Below are 21,586 nucleotides of genomic sequence, written 5' to 3' on the forward strand. Positions count from 1 at the left end.
TAATAAAGTATATCATCATATTTGAATTGTAACTTTTCTTTAATACAATATTGTATATCAATTCTGCTTGCTGGGCTATGTCGTGAATATTTTTAAATTCTAAGCGACAGAGGAGAGTGTGAAATGGGAGCGGGAGACAATTATACATTTTTTCTGTTTTTACTTATTCACCCTTTCTGATTTTTATTTTTGCACAATATTCTCCATTTTCCTTTTTAATACTCCCTTCCCCACTGAATGTAAACTTAATGCTTTCACTGTGGAAAATACAGCTTTATAATTTTTTTATGCTTATTTAACAGAATGAAAAAACCCTGAAAAATCAGGTATACTAAACTTACTCTGATTTTTCAACCTGAATTAGCAAAGTATGCCTTTACTCACTTCATTGGTTTGCTTTAGTGACACTACTCTTCTAATTAAAAATAATTGCTCAGTACCAAATGTGCTGATTGATTTGTTTTAACTTTTAGAATGCATACGCGGATAATCTACAGAATCAAGAGCTCAAGAAGACTCCAGATGGGCTGTGTTCTCTTTCCAATGCAGCAATTTGTCTTTTTGAAGAGGTTTGTAACTTTTTGTGTTTATATTTAGGCAACAAAATCCAAAATTGCATTGATATAGCTTGCAATCATTTAATGTGGGTAATTTTGGTTTTGTGTCACTAGTTTTATGTTTCTTTTTTATTTACGGCTCAGAGCTATAGAATGGTTACGGCACAAAAGGGAGACCGTTTACAATCATGTCATAGACACCACCATTAGCATTCCTGTGTATATCCTGTCCCGACAGCAAGACAGAGGTGACGATACAGCTGCATGCGTTTAGAAAGGAAGTGCCCTAGATCTTGTTAGTATTGACTGTGGACCCACAAAGTCTCACAGCACGATATCAAACATAGGCAAGGAAACTTCCTCCTGATGACTACTTACCACCATGGGCAACACCCAATCTTGCGCTGATAGCTGGTAAATATCAATCATACTGCACAAGTGACAGTTATTGTCATCTCCAATAAGGGCAATTCTGATCATTTCCGAAAATGTTTCATGGTGTTATCGTTAAATCTTGCACCTAGTGGACTGCAGCAATTCTATAACATGACTCACCGTCACCACCTTAAGGGCAATTATGGTTGGGCAATAAATTCTGGCCTAGTCAGCAATACTCATATCTCCAAACCAATTTTTTTAAAAAAGCAATTGGTCTGTTGTGTTCAGACCTGGCACTCCAGGAGCAACTTAGTTAACCTGAGATCCTGAACTTTTTTTTTATTCTGTATGGGTCCTTATCCAATTCCCTTTTGAAAGACACGTTTAAATCTCTCACTCGGGCAATGCACTTTGAGCCCTCACCTTACTACATAAGTTTTTCCTCGTCTTGCAATTGGGTCAGAAGAAGAGCTTGATTAAAAGGCAAGACAATAGAATGAGTGTAAACTAACCACATTCATTGCCAATTATCTAAAATTCATGTCCCATTGATTTTGACCAATCCACCAATGAGAACAGTTTCTTTTAATTTCAGCCATGATACATGTTTGAAGATTTGGCGATAGCAATCCAGAAAAACCAGATAATTGTGCAACAGCAATTGTTGTTGAAAGATTCGTGGGAATCTCTTCACACTGCAGACAAAAGTGTAATGGAAAGTAGAACCTTTTGGAGGAAGTGCCTAAAGTGTGGCAGTGCAAAGTGAGAAGATTGATGCATTCAGAGCTCTCTCATTCCCCAAATTCTGTAATAACTTTGTCTAATTAATTAGTTCATGGTACAGTCTTCCCATTTGCATTTATTGGAGATACATTGGCTGAATTTATTCATTCCTAGGTAATCTATTTTACTCTTCCATGGCTGTTCATCCACCATTACTTATGGTTTTCAAATCTTTGAAATTCAAAGTAGTCAAATAATTTAATACTAATAGACACGAGTGGCAAAATTGCAATTGTGGAATTGTCAGGGCCACTATTATACAAAATTTACAAGTTTGAGCTTCATGTACAAGATCTAAGAAAATAGAACCTGGGTGAGACTGTGTGGTCCTCCTGATTCTGCTTGCTTTGCAGTGTAATCTCTCTTCATTTTCTGCTTCAACACCATTTTTTTTTCTACTTCCTCCCAATAGGTAGTTTAGATAGTTTGGGGAATCAGTCTGGGTGGGATTCTGTGGGTCAGTGTGGACTTGTTGGGCCAAAGAGCCTGTTTTCACACTGTAGGGATTCTATGAATATCTTTTAATTCCTTGAGAGACCAAACAATCTTATGTCACAGCTTTGAGGAAATTCAGCTCAAACATGCACAAATTTCCAGAGTCGAGAGTTCCAAAGGTTCATAAACTTCTGATTGAAGAAATTTATCGTATCAATTCTAAATAAACAACCCCAAATCCTAATACTTGCCTCTTATAAATTCAAAATTCAGGAGAAATGACCTCTGTCTGGCCTGTCAAGACCCTTCAGCAATTTTAAAATTAATCCTGGATTGTAGTCATCTCTAACTGTTTCAATGTTTATTGATTATTGTGATTGCCCTTGAGAAGGTGATTGAGCTGCTGCCTTGAATCACATTTATCCATATTGTGTAGCTATAACCTTAGTGTGATTAGAGGAGGAGTTCTAGGATTTTTGACCCAGTGACAGTGGAAGAGCAGAGGTACGGTTCTAAATCAGATAGTGTGTGGGTTGGAGGGGAAATTGCAGGTTGTGATGGTGCCATGCATCTGTTGCTCTTATCCTTTAAGGTGGTAGACATTGTAAATTTGAAGTGTTGTCAAAGAAGCCTTGTTGAATTGTTGCAGTGCATCATGTACATAGTACACGTTGCTGCCATTTTGTGTCAATAATAGAGGAAGTGAATGTTGAAGGTGGTGTTTGGTGTGCCAATGAAATGTACTGAGATAATAAAATGTGAGGCTGGATGAACACAGCAGGCCAAGCAGCATCTCAGGAGCACAAAAGCTGACGTTTCGGGCCTAGACCCTTTATCAGAGAGGGGGATGGGGAGAGGGAACTGGAATAAATAGGGAGAGAGGGGGAGGCGGACTGAAGATGGAGAGAAAAGAAGATAGGTGGAGAGAGTACTGGTATTCGTTGATGTGTGGTTGTAGGGGGACAAAGGTGTCGAGCAGTTTCAAGGCCGAAGAGATTACAAGAGAGTTGCAATGGGAGAGAGATTCCCTGAGGTTGGTCCGGAGGGAGGAGGGTAACTTCTTCAGGTTAGGCATCCCTGGAAGAGGCTTCGCAGTGAGGTTAAAATAGTATCAGAGATAATGGGAACTGCAGATGCTGGAGAATTCCAAGATAATAAAATGTGAGGCTGGATGAACACAGCAGGCCAAGCAGCATCTCAGGAGCACAAAAGCTGACGTTTCGGGCCTAGACCCTTCATCCGAGAGGGGGATGGGGAGAGGGAACTGGGAATACCAGTACTCTCTCCACCTATCTTCTTTTCTCTCCATCTTCGGTCCGGCTCCCCCTCTCTCCCTATTTATTCCAGTTCCCTCTCCCCATCCCCCTCTCTGATGAAGGGTCTAGGTCCGAAACGTCAGCTTTTGTGCTCCTGAGATGCTGCTGGGCCTGCTGTGTTCATCCAGCCTCACATTTTATTATCTTGGAATTCTCCAGCATCTGCAGTTCCCATTATCTCTGAAATGTACTGCTTTGTTTTTCTGGATCTTAATAAAACAACATTACTATCATTTATGTAGATGCCCCTTTATCCACATCATACCTACCTAGAGTTGTACATCTTGGTTTGTTGTTACAGAATTTCTTGAACTCAAAATATATAATCTTAGTAGATCCTTAGGATTTACTAAACTCTTAAGTAAGAACTCTAAGTGTGTCATTGACCCAATATTTCAAAATTGGCAAATTGCACAGTAAGAACTTTGTGAATTGTCTAAATATTTTTCTATCTTACACTCACTGTCTCCATTTATCAACTATATTCTTATTAACTGACATGTTTCGTCCATACAAACCAAGAACAGAAATAGACCTTTTGGACCCCAAGCCTGCTCTGTGATTCTATAAGGTCGTGGCTGATTGTGCATCAAATTCCATACTCCCATTTACCCCTGACTCTTCCATCCAATTACTCAACCCATTTATATCCTTCTGCATACCTTCTTCTCAACATACTTTCCTATCTATCTTTGTGTCATCTGCAAATTTAGCCATCATGCCTTTGCACCACTCGTCTAAAATATTGACGTAAATTGTAAAACGTTGCGGCCTCAGCACCAATCCTTGCAGGCTCCACTCATCACATTCAACCAATCACAGAAAACCTATTGTGTGTATCAGTTTTCTGATAGCTAGCCAATAGTCTATCGAGACTAATATTATCCCTTACATCAAGACCTTTTAATTTCAACAGTTACATTTGTTGTAACGTCTTATCAAATGCCTTCTGGAACCCAAATATAGTACATTTACCGACTTCTGTGGATCAACAACCCATGTTACTACTTCAAATAAGTCTAATTATTTGATTTAAATATAGCTTCTCCTTCATGGAGCTAGACCAACTTTTCCCAAATACCTTGCATTTTTGTAAGCGTGTAGCTATAACGTCTTTTTTTTTAGCTTCGAATGTTTTCCCCACAACAAATGTCAAGCTAACTGGCCTGAAGTTATCTGTTTTTATGACCTTTCATGAACAGAAAGGTTCTTTCGACAGCGAATATAACCTTTCTTGACCTAGGGAATTGCAGATGCCGGAAATGACAAAATTAGAAATAGCTAGGAAAAACTCAGAACGTTTGGCAACATCTGTGGATAGAAAGCAAAGTTAATATTTCAGGACCAGTGACTCTTCTTGAGAATGGCTCCCCAGGATGCACCAGAGTCATGAGCCCTCAACTCCATCAATCTGCTTTGTGTTGCTTCCCTCGTTACTAATTTTGTAAAGTCCCTGTCTTCCCTTCTACCTCCTGAAATGGCAACAATTACTGGAATTTTTTTTTGTATCCCCTGTCAAGACTTAAGAACATAGAACATAGAACATAGAACAGTACAGCACAGAACAGGCCCTTCAGCCCACAATGTTGTGCCGACCATTGATCCTCATGGATGCACCCTCAAATTTCTGTGACCATATGCATGTCCAGCAGTCTCTTAAATGACCCCAATGACCTTGCTTCCACAACTGCTGCTGGCAACGCATTCCATGTTCTCACAACTCTCTGCGTAAAGAACCTGCCTCTGACATCCCCTCTATACTTTCCACCAACCAGCTTAAAACTATGACCCCTCGTGCTAGCCATTTCTGCCCTGGGAAATAGTCTCTGGCTATCGACTCTATCTATGCCTCTCATTATCTTGTATACCTCAATTAGGTCCCCTCTCCTCCTCCTTTTCTCCAATGAAAAGAGACCGAGCTCAGTCAACCTCTCTTCATAAGATAAGCCCTCCAGTCCAGGCAGCATCCTGGTAAACCTCCTCTGAACCCTCTCCAAAGCATCCACATCTTTCCTATAATAGGGCGCCCAGAACTGGACGCAGTATTCCAAGTGCGGTCTAACCAAAGTTTTATAGAGCTGCAACAAGATCTCACGACTCTTAAACTCAATCCCCCTGTTAATGAAAGCCAAAACACCATATGCTTTCTTAACAACCCTGTCCACTTGGGTGGCCATTTTAAGGGATCTATGTATCTGCACACCAAGATCCCTCTGTTCCTCCACGCTGCCAAGAATCCTATCCTTAATCCTGTACTCAGCTTTCAAATTCGACCTTCCAAAATGCATCACCTCGCATTTATCCAGGTTGAACTCCATCTGCCACCTCTCAGCCCATCTCTGCATCCTGTCAATGTCCCGCTGCAGCCTACAACAGCCCTCTACACTGTCAACGACACCTCCGACCTTTGTGTCGTCTGCAAACTTGCTGACCCATCCTTCAATTCCCTCGTCCAAGTCATTAATAAAAATTACAAACAGTAGAGGCCCAAGGACAGAGCCCTGTGGAACCCCACTCACCACTGACTTCCAGGCAGAATATTTTCCTTCTACTACCACTCGCTGTCTTCTGTTGGCCAGCCAATTCTGTATCCAAGCAGCTAAGTTCCCCTGTATCCCATTCCTCCTGACCTTCTGAATGAGCCTTCCATGGGGAACCTTATCAAATGCCTTACTGAAGTCCATATACACCACATCCACAGCTTGACCCTCATCAACCTTACTAGTCACATCCTCAAAAAACTCGATAAGGTTTGTAAGGCATGACCTACCCCTCACAAAGCCGTGTTGACTGTATTTGATCAAGCCATGCTCTTCCAGATGGTCATAAATCTTATCCCTCAGAATCCTTTCTAACACCTTGCAGACGACAGACGTGAGACTTACCGGTCTATAAGTTTTGTTAATTTCATTTGCTTGCTTATTTATTATCTCACCTTTCCATTCTCGCTTAGAGGTCCAACACTCCCTTTTCACTACTTTTAAATGTACTTGTTTTATATCTACCTGTAGAGATTCTTGGTAATCGTTTTTACATTTATAGCTAGCTTTCCCTTACAATCTTTCTTCAAACTGACTAAACCTTTTATTCATTTTCTGCTGATTTTTATATTCTGACTGCCACTTCTTCCTTAGGTTGATGCTTTCCCTCATTTCTCTAACCACTGAGGTAGTTTTTCCGCTGTAGAATTTTCCTTGATATTGGGAATGTAATCACTTGAGTGTTCCGAAATGGCCCCTTAAATATTTGCCACTCTATCTCAAACCATCCCTTAGTTCAATCTGCGTTGGCTAGTTTAGCTTTAATTTCTACATAATTGTCCTTATTTAAGTTTTAGTCTTAAACCCATTCTTCTTTTCAAACTTGACATAAAATTCAATCAAATTGTGGTCACTGTTGCTTAGCTTGATGGCTACAGCAGAATCAATTCAAAATGTTAATCTGCGCAACTAATGTTTTTCCTCCTGATCTGATCTGTAGTGGTAGCCAGAATTCACTTTTCTGATGTTCTTAATTACCTTGTATAGTCCACTCATTGAATCTTGTCTTCAGAAGTTTTCCCTGTAAACCTAATGCTTTGTGACGCACTTTGGAAGAAGTATTGCGGCAGAGGAGTGCTCGAATGAATGGGAAGACATCAGGAAGCTCAGAGAGGCACCGAGATCTTGGGGTGCTTGTCCACAGATCCCAGGTGGGAGAACAGGTTAATAGGTGATTTGGCCAAAATTTGACAGGTGAAGTTTAATATGGCAAAGTGTGAGGTTATCCATTTTGATAGAAAGACCACTTGCTTTGTAAATGTTGAAAAACTTCAGAGTGCTTCAGTGCAGAGGGATCTGGGTATCCTCATGCATGAGTTGCAGACAATTAGGAATCAGGTACAGCAGGTAATAAAGAAAGCACATAAAATTTTGGCATTTATTGCTTAAAAAGTAGGGAAATGTTGCTACAACTGTTCAAGGCATTAATGAGATCTCGTGTGGTATTGTGCCCAGCTTTGATCCCCTTATTTGAAGAGGTTTCTAGTTGCATTAGAGGAAACTCCGATAATGTTTCGAGTCTAGTCTGCTGTTACAGCCACAATAATCGTATAGCTGGTTTAATTCAGTTTTAGATCAATATTGACTGGTGGAGGAATTTAGCAATGGCAATGTTGTTGGATGTCAAAGGGAGATAGATGGTCTCCTGTTAGAGATGGCCTTTGCTTGACGCTTGTGTGGCATGGGACGCACTATGGGGTAAAGCCTGGAGGTGGTGCAGGCCTTGCTGCAGGTGTCTATGGATTGTCTCAGGCATCACAAGTCATCAGAGAATTCATAAATGGGTGGTAAACATCGGAAAATATTCCCATCTTGGACCTTTAGAGAATCACAGAATCCCTACAGTATGGGAGCAGGCCATTTGGCCCATCGAGTCAATACCAACCTTCTGAAGAATATCCCACCCTGTCCCTGTGACCCTGCATTTCCCATGGCTAATCCACCTCGCCTGCATATCCCTGCACACTACAGGCAATTTAGCGTGGCCAGTCCACCTAACATGTACACTTTTTGTGTGGGTTTCCTCCCACAGTCCAAACACATGGAGAATGTGCAAACTGCACATAGGCAGTCGCCTGAGAGCGGAACCGAGCCCAAGTCCCTTGCACTGTAAAGGACATCATTGAAGCAGCTCAAGATGGTTAAGCCTTTGACATTGCCCCATGGAAATCCTGCTATGACATCCTCTGTCTGAGATGATTACCCTCCAACAACATGCACCATCTTCCTTTGTTTCAAGCATGGTTTCAAATGGTAGAGAGTTTCCCTGATTTCCATTGACTTCAGTTTTGCCATAACTCTTTGATGCCATACTCTGTCAATCACTGTCTTGGTGTTGATGGAAGCCACTTTCATCTCATCCCTGGAGTTCACTACTTCTGTCCATATTTGGACCAAGGTTACAGCAAGGTCGGGTTGAGTGGCCATAGTGGAATCTAAATTGAGTGTTAGTTGGCTGAAGAGTAGCAAATAGGGTTTAATTTGGATAAATGTGGAATGTGGCATTTTGGTAAATCAAACAAGAGCTGGACTTATACAATTAATGGTAGGGCCCTGGGTAGTGCTATCGAACAGAGATCTCGAGGTTCAGGTACATAATTGTTCAAAGTTTGTGTCTTAGGTTCATAGGGTGGTTAAGAAAGGGTTTAGCACACTTGCCTTCATTGCGCAGACCTTTGGGTGTAGGAGTTGGATCGTCATGTTCAGGTTGTATAGGATGTTGATGAGGCCTCTTCTGGCATACTGTGCGCAGTTCTGGTCATTCTGTATACGAAGGATATTATTAAACTAGAGAGGGTTCAGAAAAATATTACTGGGATTTTACTGGGAATCCAGGGCTTGAGATATAGAAATAGAAGGCTGGGGCGTAGTTCACTGGAGCATTGGAGATTGAGGGATAACCTTGCTGATACTTATAAAATTATGAGGGGCGTAGATAAGCTGAATAGCAAGGGTCTTTTTCCTGGGGTGCGGAATTCAAAACTAGGGGACATATTTTTAAGGTGAGTAGAGAAAGATTTACAGCATGGGGGCCAACTTTTTTTTACAGTGGTTCATATCTGGAATGAAATTTGGATCTGAAATGCACAGCTTGAGAGCCTGTAGTAGTGATCTTCAAATGAGAATTATATAATTATCTGAAGCAAAAATATTTGCAGGGCATTGGGGAAAAGATTGTGGACAAGATGTAGGTGAGTTGCTCTTTCAGAGAGTAGACAGTGAGCATGCCAGACCAAATGGCCTCCTACTGAGCTGTAATCATTCTGTAACTGATTAGGATAATATTTTGACAGTGATTTTGGGAAGTCCAGGGCAGTGGAGCTTTACAAGTACAAATCTGTGGCTGACTATGCAAACACAATGACCTATGCAAGAGGTGCAGAAACGGATGCCAGAGAGGCTCAAGTTTGGAAATATTCTCTGGTCAAATGATCCACTAAAACTTAGTGATGGTTAAAATTTGTTTTATAATACTGGAAATGTGGGAGAGAATTAATATTTATATTAATATGATATTCATAATGCAAGATTCTTTCTATTGAACAATGAATAGTTACATGACACAGGTAGTGTTAAATATATTGGATTCTCAAGTAAGTGTTATTTTATTCTAATCTATATGCTTTCTTTATCCAAAGGTTTGCAGGTTAGCCTTAGACTGCCTATGCAGCACCAGTTCTCAGAACTCTCAAAGCCATGACAGCGAAACGAGCGCAGTGTATGTTTGGGGCAGTAACAGTAGTCATCAGTTGGCAGAAGGGACACTGGAGAAAATTTTACAACCTAAGTTAGCACACGGATTTGCTAATGCGCAGACGGTAATGAAGAGGAGAATTGTTGATTAATTTATTAATAAATAATTATGCCACTGTTTGGACCTAAAATGAAGACATTCTGTAGCAGCTTCTTTTTAAGATATGATTTATAAAGATGTTCATGACTTGAACAATGGATTTGTACTATTTTATTTCCTTTTGTTTTGCCGGTATAATGATTACATTTCACTATATCTATATTATTTAATGATATTTCTTTTTCAAATCTACCTCCTAGCTGTTGCCAGTTTTATTACCAACATCCTACTTTACGGCAGGTGGATAAAATTGTTTGGATAATGACACTGCCATGTTTGACATAAGTCTATAAATCTGATGTATTTGATTATTGCAGGAAGAGATCGTTTGCAGGATGAAATCCTTTTTAAAACTTGTGTTTAACTGCCTCTACAGAATTTGACTTTACTGTTCTGGAACTATATCTTGGTATTTGGTCAGCTATTTAAATTGGATCAATACATTTGCTGCACTCAAATTGAAACTGTGTAAATACCTTGGGTCCCTTTGTTAATCATTTCAGCCTTCATTTCAGTTTATTTCATTGTATTTTAGGGGTTTGTTTTTAATTAAAATTGTATTTCTGGTGCCTGTTTTGGTAGATTATCATTGACCAGAAATTAAACTGGACTGGACTTAAAATTCTTGTCTACAAGGGCAGGTCTGGGGCTAGGAATCTTGCAGGCACTCATCTGACTCCCCAAAGCCTGCCTACCATCTACAGGGCAAAAGTCATGAATGTATGGAATGTTCCCCATTGCCTGGATGGGTACAGTTCCAGCAACACTCAAAGCTTGCCTACTATCTCGGATAATATACCTTACCTGATTGGCATCACATTGACAAACATTCAACCTTCCATCTCTAATGGTCAGTAGCAGCAGTGTCCACTGTCTACAAGATGCACTGCAGAAATTCTCCAGGGCTTTTTAGACAAAATCTTTCAAACCCACAAGCTCTACCATCTGCAAGGACAGCAAATGCTTGGGAATGTGACCAGCTGCAAGTTCCCTACAAAGTCATTCACCAGCCTGACATGGAAACATATCGCTATTCCTTCAGTGTTGCAGGGAAGAGGCCTGGTACTCTCTAAGAGCATCAAAATGCAGTGGCTCTAGAAGGTGTCTCATCACCACATTCTCAAGGGCATCTGGGGATGGGTAATAAATGCTGGCCTAGCCAATGATGCCCACATCCCATGAATAAATTTAAAAATGCTTGCAGATTTACATCTGATATTTGAATAAAACTATTGTCATTAGACAGAATTGTGCTTGTTTGCTTTACCAGTCAAGATTTTTTTTTTGCTAAGATGCAGGTGATATTTGTATTTTTCTTCCAAATTATATCCACTTTGATATATCTCTTGCTAAAGTTAATTTGTCAGTTATTGTTTTGCAAATTTTCTAAACTTTTCTAATGCTTGTATTGTGTTGGCTTCCTTATTGTTAGCTGTAGATTGCTAGTTGATGTCGGCCTCAAATTTAATAATTTTTGCTACGTTCAAATGTCTAACCTAATTTAAGAATAACAATAGTTCCAGCACTGGTCCTTGCAGAACATCGCTTTTTACCTTTCACCAATCTGAACAACCACACTTTTACCCTTCCACTTTGCTTTCTAATCATTTTCAGTCAATTTGCTATCCATGTAGGTTTTGTTCCCTGACTCAACACGCCCCAACACTTATCATGAATCTGCTGCAGCATAACTTTAGAAATCATACTAAGATTAGCTTTGTAATGCACAAGAAGAAATCTTTAAAAGCTGGTAAATGCAAACGAGAGGAATTACCTGGACTGACTGGCAATTACTTCTCCATTTCTTAACTCTTGGACAAGATATCATGATCTCATTAGGGAATGATAACTTTATGAAGAAAGTTGAACTTCCAGTTAATAGCTGAAAGGAAAACATGATAAAATTTTATGCTTTAAAGATTTTTATAGTATTAAGAACAAAAAATTCGACTACACAACAGGAAACTTATATTAAACCACAAAACAGGACTTTCCTCCTTTTCTTTTGCCACAACCAGAAAGGTATTCACGGATGTACAGTACGTTGCCCTTAAAGTAACATTGAGTGCTCCCTAGTCAGCAGTTCGAGGTTAGCTTTTGAGGGTTTACCTCTGCTGTTTTCATTTCTCTATCTAGAATTTTTAAACCTGTGAATTGTCTTTTGCTTTGAGGTTTTTCTCTTCTGGAGATTTTTTTTTTCTTCAGTGCAAGCTGAGGAATTTTTCAGCCTTACTTTTGTTCCTCATGAACCTGGCCTTTAATCCAAGGGCAAGCTCCCATCTGCATTCCTGCCTGGTGAGCTAGAGCATGTTGCTGCCTGTAGCCTCCGTCTCCCACAGCCTGGAACACTGATTTTGTTTGAGAGTTCTGAGAGCTATCTTAGAACCCTCCCCTCTCAAAGCCATGGCAGTGTGAATGACATGCATTCTGGTAGAAATGCTGATTTTCTCTTCTTGAATTGCTATCTATCTCTCGCTCTGGACCTAAAAATAATAAAAAGCACAACTGTTTGCAAGCCAATATTCTCAGCACTTCTGGGGGATGCACATTGTATCTACTCTTGGCTCATTGGCAGCTGCATGACCTCCTTCATTTATCTTAATTTTTTTTAGACTGTGTCTTTAATTTAACAATCTGTTGTTTCAGTAGGGATTTAACTTTGTTTCACTGCTTTACTTAAGACCACATTTCACAACTTGTTTCAATGGAGAAAAGAGGGATACAGAGGTCACAAAGAGAAAACAGCTTATCATGTTTGAAATTTGTTATAATGTTGTTAACTAGATGTATTCTCCTTTTTAGAATCAAAGTTTAATAAGTTTCTGGAAACTCCTTTTTGACTGTAGTTGCTGTTTATATAAGTTTTTTTTTGTCTGAAGTCTTTAGAAAACTCTCGTCAGTAATCTCTTTTTTGCAGATTGAAGCTGGACAGTACTGCACATTTGCAGTTTCAGAAGATGGTTCTGTAAAGGCTTGTGGAAAAGGTAGCTATGGCAGACTTGGACTTGGTGACTCAAATAATCAGTCGGCACCGAAAAAGCTCACATTTGAACCACATCGCAGCATTCGTAAAATTTCATCCTCAAAAGGTTCAGATGGGCACACGCTAGCAGTAACTGCAGAAGGAGATATATTCAGCTGGGGAGATGGCGACTATGGGAAACTTGGACATGGAAATAGCGCAACACAGAAATATCCCAAACTGATTCAAGGACCATTATTAGGAAAGGTACTGGCTAAAAAGAAAAGTGACATTTAAGAAAATGTCTCTCTTTTTACTTATTTCTACAACTGACATAGATTTGAACAAGGTGCCTTTTATAAAATCATTAGAATGGTTACAGAACAGAAAGTTGGCTTGTTTAACTTATCAGGTCTGCGCTGTTCACACTGCTTGAGCAGTTGCTCCTGTAATTTTATTTTTCCTTTCAGTGTTTATCCTACCTCCTTCTCACAGTTTAATTTGGTTCTACCACTCTGTCAGGCAGTGGAACTTAACTTTTCCCATCTATTTTAGTTTCATCTGCAAATTTGACCACAGTACTTTCTGCCTCGACTATAGATTAAATCATTGAAACTGAAGGACTAAACCTTTTGGCAATCCACTAGCTATATTTTATAAGATTCATTTATCCTGACTGTCTGTCTGCTTTTGTTGGTTAGCCAAGCGTCTACCCAAGCTTTTAATTTACTCCCAATCCCATGTGATCTGATCTTGTGTATTACCTTTTGTATGACACCATATCCCATCCCTTCTGAAAGTCCAGATATCCCCCATTATCCACTTTGCTTGTTCAAGTTCTTCAAAGATGTAACAATTTAGTCAAACACAATTTACTCTTCTTTAAAGCCATGCTGATTCCAATGGGTTTGACTTTCTAAATGTCCTGTTATTACTTCCTGGATTCTAACAATTTCCAAATGACTTTTTAAACTAACTTGTTTATTTTTCCTACTTTCCACCAAACCCCTTTTATTTGAGGGTGTTATGTTAGCATTTTTCCAATCCACTGGAACCCTTCCCAAATCAGAAAATTATGGAATATTATAACCAATGGATTCACTATCTCTGCTGCCACTTCTTTTAAGACCTTATGTAGGCCATCAGGCCCCAGAGACTTCTCTGCATTCAGCCCCAGTAATTTGCATGGTAATTTTTCCTTTGTTTTAAGCTCCTCACTTTCTGTAACATTTGGCACAGTATTTGTATCCTCCATTGTGAAAGTTGAGGCAAAATATTTTAGTGTGTCCACAATTTGTGTTTCCCCACGACTGACTCCTCAGTCTCATCATCCAGTGAACCAACACTCACTTAACCACTCTGTTCCTGTTTATACTTATAAAAGCTCTAGCTGTCCTTTTTTCTTTATTTTTCACTAGTTTTCTTTCATAATTTACCTTTGCACTTATTACAGTTTTAGCAAATGTTTAGAGATCTTTAAACGTTTCCCAGTCTTCCAGACTGCGACTGGCCTTTGCAGTATGATATGCCTCAGTTTTCATCTTTGCTATCTTTAGTTCCTTTCTTAGCCGTGCATGTTATTCCTTCCCCTAACAATCTTTGTTTTAGTCAGGAGAAGTTGAATATTTCCTTGAACACCTGCTACTGTTCGTCACTGTCCTATCCTTTAGTCTTCCTGCCCAGTTCTCTAGGGCCAAATCATTCCTTGTGCCTGTGTAATTATTTTTATTTAATTCCAGAATGCTTGTGTGAGAGCCCAGTTTCTTACCCTCCAACTGAATTTGAAATTCCAACATCCTATGATTATTATTCCCCAGAGGATCCTTACTGTGGGCTCTAAGTAACCGCATGTCACCACATAATACCAAGTCCAGAATAGCTTGTTCCTTGGCTGGTTCCCCAACATATTGCTCTACGAAACAGCCTCCTGATCCTGTTTCCCTCTCCACATATGCTGTTCGTCCTCTTCAGGTTCTCCGGCATTTTTTTTGGCTGACTGGCCTGTAGATACTGGTTTTATTCTAGCATTTTTTGTTTACAAGGGCACAATGTTTCTGCTCTCTAATCCTCTGATACTACTCCTGTATCTAAGTACTTATTTATTGGGCCTGTCAAGCCTCTGCCTCCTATGCATATCCCTTTCTTAAAACCAAATTTGACCTCTTCATCACCTGTTACTATTGGGATGGCACTTGTGTCCTCCACTGTGAAGTTTTAGGCAAAATATTGATTGAACATTGACCTTCTGTTGATATTCTTTTTACTGTTTTATAAATGTACAAAAGACTTTTGGATTCTCTTCTAAGAAATTTACCCCCCTTCCTGTTTTCTGTATTTACCTCTCCATATTTGCTTTCTACTTCCTTGTTGAGCATTCTATATTCCACCTTTTACTTGTCAGCTGGCAAATGTCATGCATTTCCTTTTTTCTTTCAAGTTCGTCTTAACCTCTGTCATTCATTGCCCTCAAGGCTCTAGCTTTGGTTGACTTACCCATTCCAGTTGTCAGAAAATAACCAAATTATCTCCTCTTTAAAGACTTAGCCAGTTGTTCTTTCACAAGTTTGGTTGACATTCTTTTATGCAGGTTTACCACAAACAACTTCATTCTGACCCCACTGAAATCAGCCTTCCTCCACTTAGTATTTTGACTGCAGACTACTTCTTGTCTTTCACCATATTTAATCTAGGTTTTCTGCTGTACTGGGCTCTGATCCCTTACTGTTCTACAGACACTTGCACTGCACCTCAGTGCTCTGAACCAGATCCAGCGATTCTTCTTTCCAGTTTAGACTGGAGATATGCCAATGTAGAAAGTTCTTTTGAACCTTTTTATGATTTTCTTGATGCCGTCCCTCTGTCTTGGAAGAGGACGAAATGTGACCAGTTAGTATGTCTCTACTGGACTGAGCTTCATCTGTTGTGGCTGTAGAGGCCATTTCGTGAATACAGTCCCCTCTATAACAAGCTCAGTTGGTCAGTGTTGCCTGAGGTCAGGTGATGTTTGTTCCTCTTTGCAGGCCCTGGTTTCCACAATGTGTGGTCATTTCCAACCTTGTTATTTATTTATCCTATGCTGTTTCCACACCTTTGCTAACTGCTTGCAGCCAGGTGCTGTGGTCAGCAATGACGAGTTCCCATGTATCAACTCACCTCTGTAGTTCTTGGAGAGAATGTTGCAATCATCTATTCAGCGTGTATGACCTGAACAATGGGGGCCACTGCCTACTTGGGAGGACAGACGTGCTGGGGATCACTGAATACTGGTGATCTTCTATATTCAGCACTCCATTTTGTCAGGAGGTGCCCAATATTTGTATGAGTCTGGAGGTACAAGTTATTCAATCTGTTTTCGTAGCTTGGTTCCTCACTTCTGAAAAGGAATGCGTTGAGAACACATACTTAGTTCACATGAAATTTTTTAATTTCAGTTTGCTGGTCACACTTTTTTAGCTTTTCACACTTTTTTAGCTTTTCAAATTTGATGTCATACCTGCATCATGGCAACTTGGTGCTGATTTTGGCATCGAGAGAACAGCTCCTGGTAATTGTTGATCTGTGTAGTTGCCAGTGACCTCCAGATTGAGGTAGCCAGTATTGATGCATGATGGATTCTGAGTGCCCTGGCTTATCGCTTGCGCATTCCCGATGCCAGAAAGACATTACTATTATGTTAGGATAATTGAAGTCACCCATTTGTCACTGTTTCATGGTGGAAGAGAGATATGTTGCCATAGTTTTATATTATCTTGCATTTACCAGGACAAAGTCAGAAATGCCAATTTTCAAATAATCTGAATAGTATGTACTACAAGAGAAATGGGTGCTGATTAGTCAACAGGTCGACTTTGTTTGGCTGAGGTGTTGCCATGGAGAAAACAAAGGGCTGTGTATGTAGCTAATAGTTCAAAAAAACACATGAAGCTCTATTCCAAAAATGTTCAGGCTGGTTGAAATTCAGTGCTGATGTGTTTCCGGTTTTCACATTTCAGTGATGGGCTGATCAAATCAAACAGCATGTTACTTCAATAAAACAAAGAACTGAAGATCTGAAACAAAAACAGAAATTGCTGGTGAAACTCAGCTCCTCAGCCGTTCTTTGACATCCGCGAACCTAGCAATCATAACAGTCATAGAGGTATACCGCGCAGAAACGGGCCCTTCAGCCCAACTCATCCATGCCAGGTTTCATGGTCTGAACCAGTCCCATTTGCCTGCTTTTGGCCATATCCCTCTAAATCTTTCTTATCCGTGTACATTTCTGAAGACAATGAACACCTTCCATTACTTTAACAATTAATATTTCTTACACTAGTACGAGTGCAGTCTTCTTGTTGCTTATGTACCTGCCCCATACATGATACCATGGAATTGGGTCAGAATTCACTTTCCAGAAATACCATTGTACTCACCAGTAAAGAGAACTGAATGACACACATTTAGGGGACTTGTGCACTGCCTGCTTTGCCCTCTTGTGATTGCAGTCACCCATTCCCTCTGTGCCCATACACCTTTTGCAGGATAATGTCTTCCTGTAATGTGCTATCCCTGAAACACTCAACTCATGGATTTGTTGCAGTGACACCAACTGCTGCTCAGGCTGCAGAGCCTGAGTTCGAGCTTCTCCATCAGACAAAACTTAGTGCATACATGGCTGTCCAGCATATAAGGAACATCGTGCAGTTCACATATAGGAAAGGATGTGCATTCATTCCATAGGATGGAAGTGCCATGTCATGACTCACTTTCTTGGATTAAAAACCACTTTAACTTAAGTAAACAGAGTAAAATGCACACAAGTCATTCCCCAGTTAGCATCTTTTCTGATATTGACATCAAATTAGGGGTTTTTATCGCTATCCTTGATACTCACGCTCCCTTATGTCTGTGTGTTCTCCACATGTTGAATGAATTGATCAGATGCTGAAATATTAAGCAGAGGAGGTGGTGCATAACTTCGTGTTTATCTCAACCTTGATAATATTACTACTCCTCCATGTTGATTGTGATGTCACTGAAGTCACCTGGTTTTAACGTCCCCTGTGTTTGTGGCAGCTATTCTATTTTCTGGCTTCTTATATCTGTTTTGGCTTTTTCAATCTTTGCTGTACTCTCAATCCTTTATAATTGGCCCCTGATCTCCTTTCATTGTCCAGATGGCTATTTGATTTGGGCATAACTTTGCTTATCTTACGTATACAGTGAAGCATGTTCAAATCAGTTCATAATTAAATAGCAGTTAATATTCAGTTTGAGAACTATTTCAGTACAGTATGTTGTAAGTTGTTTATATAAGTTCCATACATAATGGGGCGGCTCAGTGGTTAGCACTGCAGCCTCACAGTACCAGGGACCCGGGTTCGATTCCAACCTCGGGCGACTGTCTGTGTGGAGGTTGCACATTCTCCCTGTGTCTGTGTGGGTTTCCTCCGGGTGCTCCGGCTTCCTCCCACAGTCCAAAGATGTGCAGGCTAGGTGGATCGGCCAAGCTAAATTGCCCGTAGTGTTCGGGTGTGTGTGGGTTATAGGGGGATGGGTCTGGGTGGGATGCATCAAGGGGCGGTGTGGACTTGTTGGGCCGAAGGGCCTGTTTCCACACTGTAGGAATTCTTAAAAAAACTTTTAAGGGACATGTGTTAGGTTTTCCACCCAGGTTATTTTTAAACATTAAAGGCCAGGCTAGAAATATGTGGTAAGCTAAAAAAGAATCTGTAGAGAATAGAGGATGACAAATAGAGTGGACAGTCGCAGGCTTTTTCCCGGGTTGGAAAGGTCATTTACAAGATTGCACAGATTCAAAATGAAGGGGCATGGTTTTTGTTTTCAGAGGATAATAGGAGATGGTGGAAGCAGGCATGTCAGCAGTGTTTAAGGCTTATCTTGATCGACACATGAATGGGAGGCAAGTAGAGGGACAGAAACCACTTGTGGGCAATAATTTGTGGGTCAAAGTAAGGTTTAGGAATTGGCACAGGCTTGGTGGGCTGAATGGCCTGTTCCTGTGCTTTAGTGTTCTTAGTTCATTGTATCACGAGGAAAGAAATAGTTAATAATAAATATTCTGGTTAAATCCGGCACGGGAAAGATACTTGAAGTATACACTGGCCGAGATTATCAACCACTATTTTACCCACTTACCTGTTGGTGACTTTTTTGGTCAGATTTACAACTCTAACCTGTCCACTCAAAGAATTCAGGGTGAACTCCACTTAGTAGGGGAACTGCAGGGGTAGACATGTCCCTTTTTAATAGCACTTGCTATATTTCAGGAGTTAAATTGTGCAAAGGTTCTGAAGCTACTTTAATAATTGCTGAGGAAGAGTGAGAGAGAATAGGGTTGTGGATGGTCGGTAAGGGTGTAGTGAGTCTGGTGGGTGAAGGATAGATTGTCAAATGGGTTTGAGTGGCATTTGGTGGGTAGACGTCTGATAGGGTTCTTGGTTGTAGGAAAAAGGTAGGAAAGTGAAGTTGGGGATCATCAAATCCAGCCATGCTGTCATCTCATGTTATGGTCTCCATAGTAAGTGGTGAGTGTTTACATCAGGATGGGAGATCAAACTTGGCAGGCAGAAGGGATGTCTATGTTCAGTTTAATAATTGTCCAGGGGTTGGTTTAGGATTTAATTGTTCTAATCATGTCTGGGTAAAGTGAGTCGGAATCCTTGGAGATCTGCAAAATTATGACATTTCTTCGGAGGGTTCCAGGCACAAGGGACTGCCAACTTAAATTCCCTAATAGTCAGCTGCATTGGACTTTCTGCAATCTACAACTCCTTGAGCTGCGGAACTTGTTTTCTGACCATCAGGAATTCTCAGCTGTTATTTACAAATAAGCAAGCATTTGAGAAAATATACACTAGGGACAACAAAGGAAAATAGTGGCATTATATTCTTTTTCTTTAAAATGTTTTACATTGACTTGCTCGGATGATTGTTCATCAAAGTTTGATGCTAAACAATTTTAAGGCAAATTAATTTCACGTCTGTAATTGGAATATCTGCTTTTGTTTTTAAACCCTTCCTTGCTTTTGTTTCCTCCCAATCCGGGGACAAAATTACTTATCTATCTTTTCGTATTCATCTGCAATGAATACAGGAAACCTCAAACTCTCTGCTTTCTTGTCTTATACTAACTGACTTGTCTTTTTTTTAAAATTTCAGACTTACGGTATTTTTAGATTTCCAAGTTAGCCCTCAGCAATTGGAGATTACTTCAGTTTGGCAATCTATTGTACAATATTTTAAAAACCCTAATTTCAAGGCTGATAAAATGCACAAAGTTAATAAAATGACAAAAGCAGTACTTGTAGCAGTTGTTAACATTGGCACCATCAACTTTTAACTTATTTAGTACAAAAGAATGAACCATGTTTCAATAATTTGCATAACTAACAATATTATTTTGGTTATCACGTTTAAAATCACATGATTTCGAAGCACGATAACACTGAAAATGTCCGCATGCATGCAATTCTGATCAAGTTAACCATGTAACATGTAAAATGTTTGTTTTGTAGATTGTAGTCTGTGTATCAGCAGGATACAGACATAGTGCATCGGTGACATCTGATGGAGAGCTTTACACATGGGGAGAGGGAGACTTTGGCAGACTTGGTCAGTATTTAGTGCACCCTGGGTGGTTCACTTATTTGTTTTGCAATGTTTATAAGCTATTTTGATGAATGTAAAATAAATAAATATTCAATTTTAATCCAGGTGAAGACAATATCTTTCAGATAGTTGCACCATGTTGTGATGAGTATAGGAGAAAGTTTTTGAGTAACTTGTAAGCTGGCAATAAAAGTACAGTGTTTAGTAGATGACAGTGATTGATGTGATATTTTCTAGAGAGTAATTATAGACAAGGGGATAATCAAGATTCTAGTAAGTTTATGTTTAACTGTTAGAAGTGTAATTGGGTAGAAATTTGTAGTAGTCTGTTGTGAAAAAATTCCATTCTATAGCATGCAATTTGAATTAAAAACAAGGCAAGTTTAGTTTGTTTTTAAACAACAGATTTTGATGCATGTAAAGTATTTGCCTGCATTTCTTCATGTAATGCTGGTGTGGACCTTTCAATCATCAGCTGTAAAGAGATTATACCACCATAACTCATCTTCAAATTTTCAATGGAAGTTGTGATTATTTATTTCAAATTGCTCTTCTCACACCTTACCAAAATCTACTGGCTTCTACTGCACCAAGTTAGATTATGTGAGAATTACACGACCAAGGTGAGGAGCGTGGGAAGAAGTATGTGGGAGTGAAAAGCAGGAAGCGGATGATGCAGAGGGAAAGAGATGAACAAGGAAGTGAGAAAGTTTGGAGAAGTAGAATGACATGAAGAACAGAAGAGAAATGGAGAACTCAGACTACGGCAAAATCTTCTCCTGAAAGGAGAACCAAGCACAGGATTATGTATCTGGAGGAGGAGATGTAGGGAGAGGTATGGATGGTGGCTACACAGAAGACTGATTCTGAAAAATGTAGATCATTTCACTGTTGGTCGCAGTAGCCACAGATCCATTGGAAAACTAGACACAGGATGCTGTGAGCATGGGACTCGCGCAATAATGCTGCCTTTACCACACTTCTCTTAATAGATAACAAAAATCTAGCAGACTCAGAATTAAAATGAACAATTATTGGAACATAACTTTACGGATGTGAAAGGAAGTTCTTAATACTTTCATACGGAAGGATGGAAGAAGTTTTGAGAACAGTGGTTGTAATCCTGTAAAATGTAAGATAGTTACGGATAA

General features: G+C 39.8%; 1 protein-coding gene across 2 annotated transcripts in view; it reads left to right on the forward strand.

Moving 5' to 3' along the window:
• The window catches only part of LOC125450659 (probable E3 ubiquitin-protein ligase HERC1), a 235,586-nt gene that overhangs the window by 14,479 nt on the left and 199,521 nt on the right, over positions 1–21,586 (forward strand). For both annotated transcript variants that reach the window (XM_059648883.1, XM_059648890.1), the window contains exons 3-6: positions 474–569; positions 9,648–9,827; positions 12,780–13,091; positions 20,342–20,438. In XM_059648883.1, coding sequence (XP_059504866.1) covers positions 474–569; positions 9,648–9,827; positions 12,780–13,091; positions 20,342–20,438 — 685 coding nt within the window. The remainder of the gene's footprint in view (positions 1–473; positions 570–9,647; positions 9,828–12,779; positions 13,092–20,341; positions 20,439–21,586) is intronic.

Source organism: Stegostoma tigrinum, chromosome 1, assembly GCF_030684315.1.
Source record: "Stegostoma tigrinum isolate sSteTig4 chromosome 1, sSteTig4.hap1, whole genome shotgun sequence".
Lineage (NCBI taxonomy): Eukaryota > Metazoa > Chordata > Chondrichthyes > Orectolobiformes > Stegostomatidae > Stegostoma > Stegostoma tigrinum.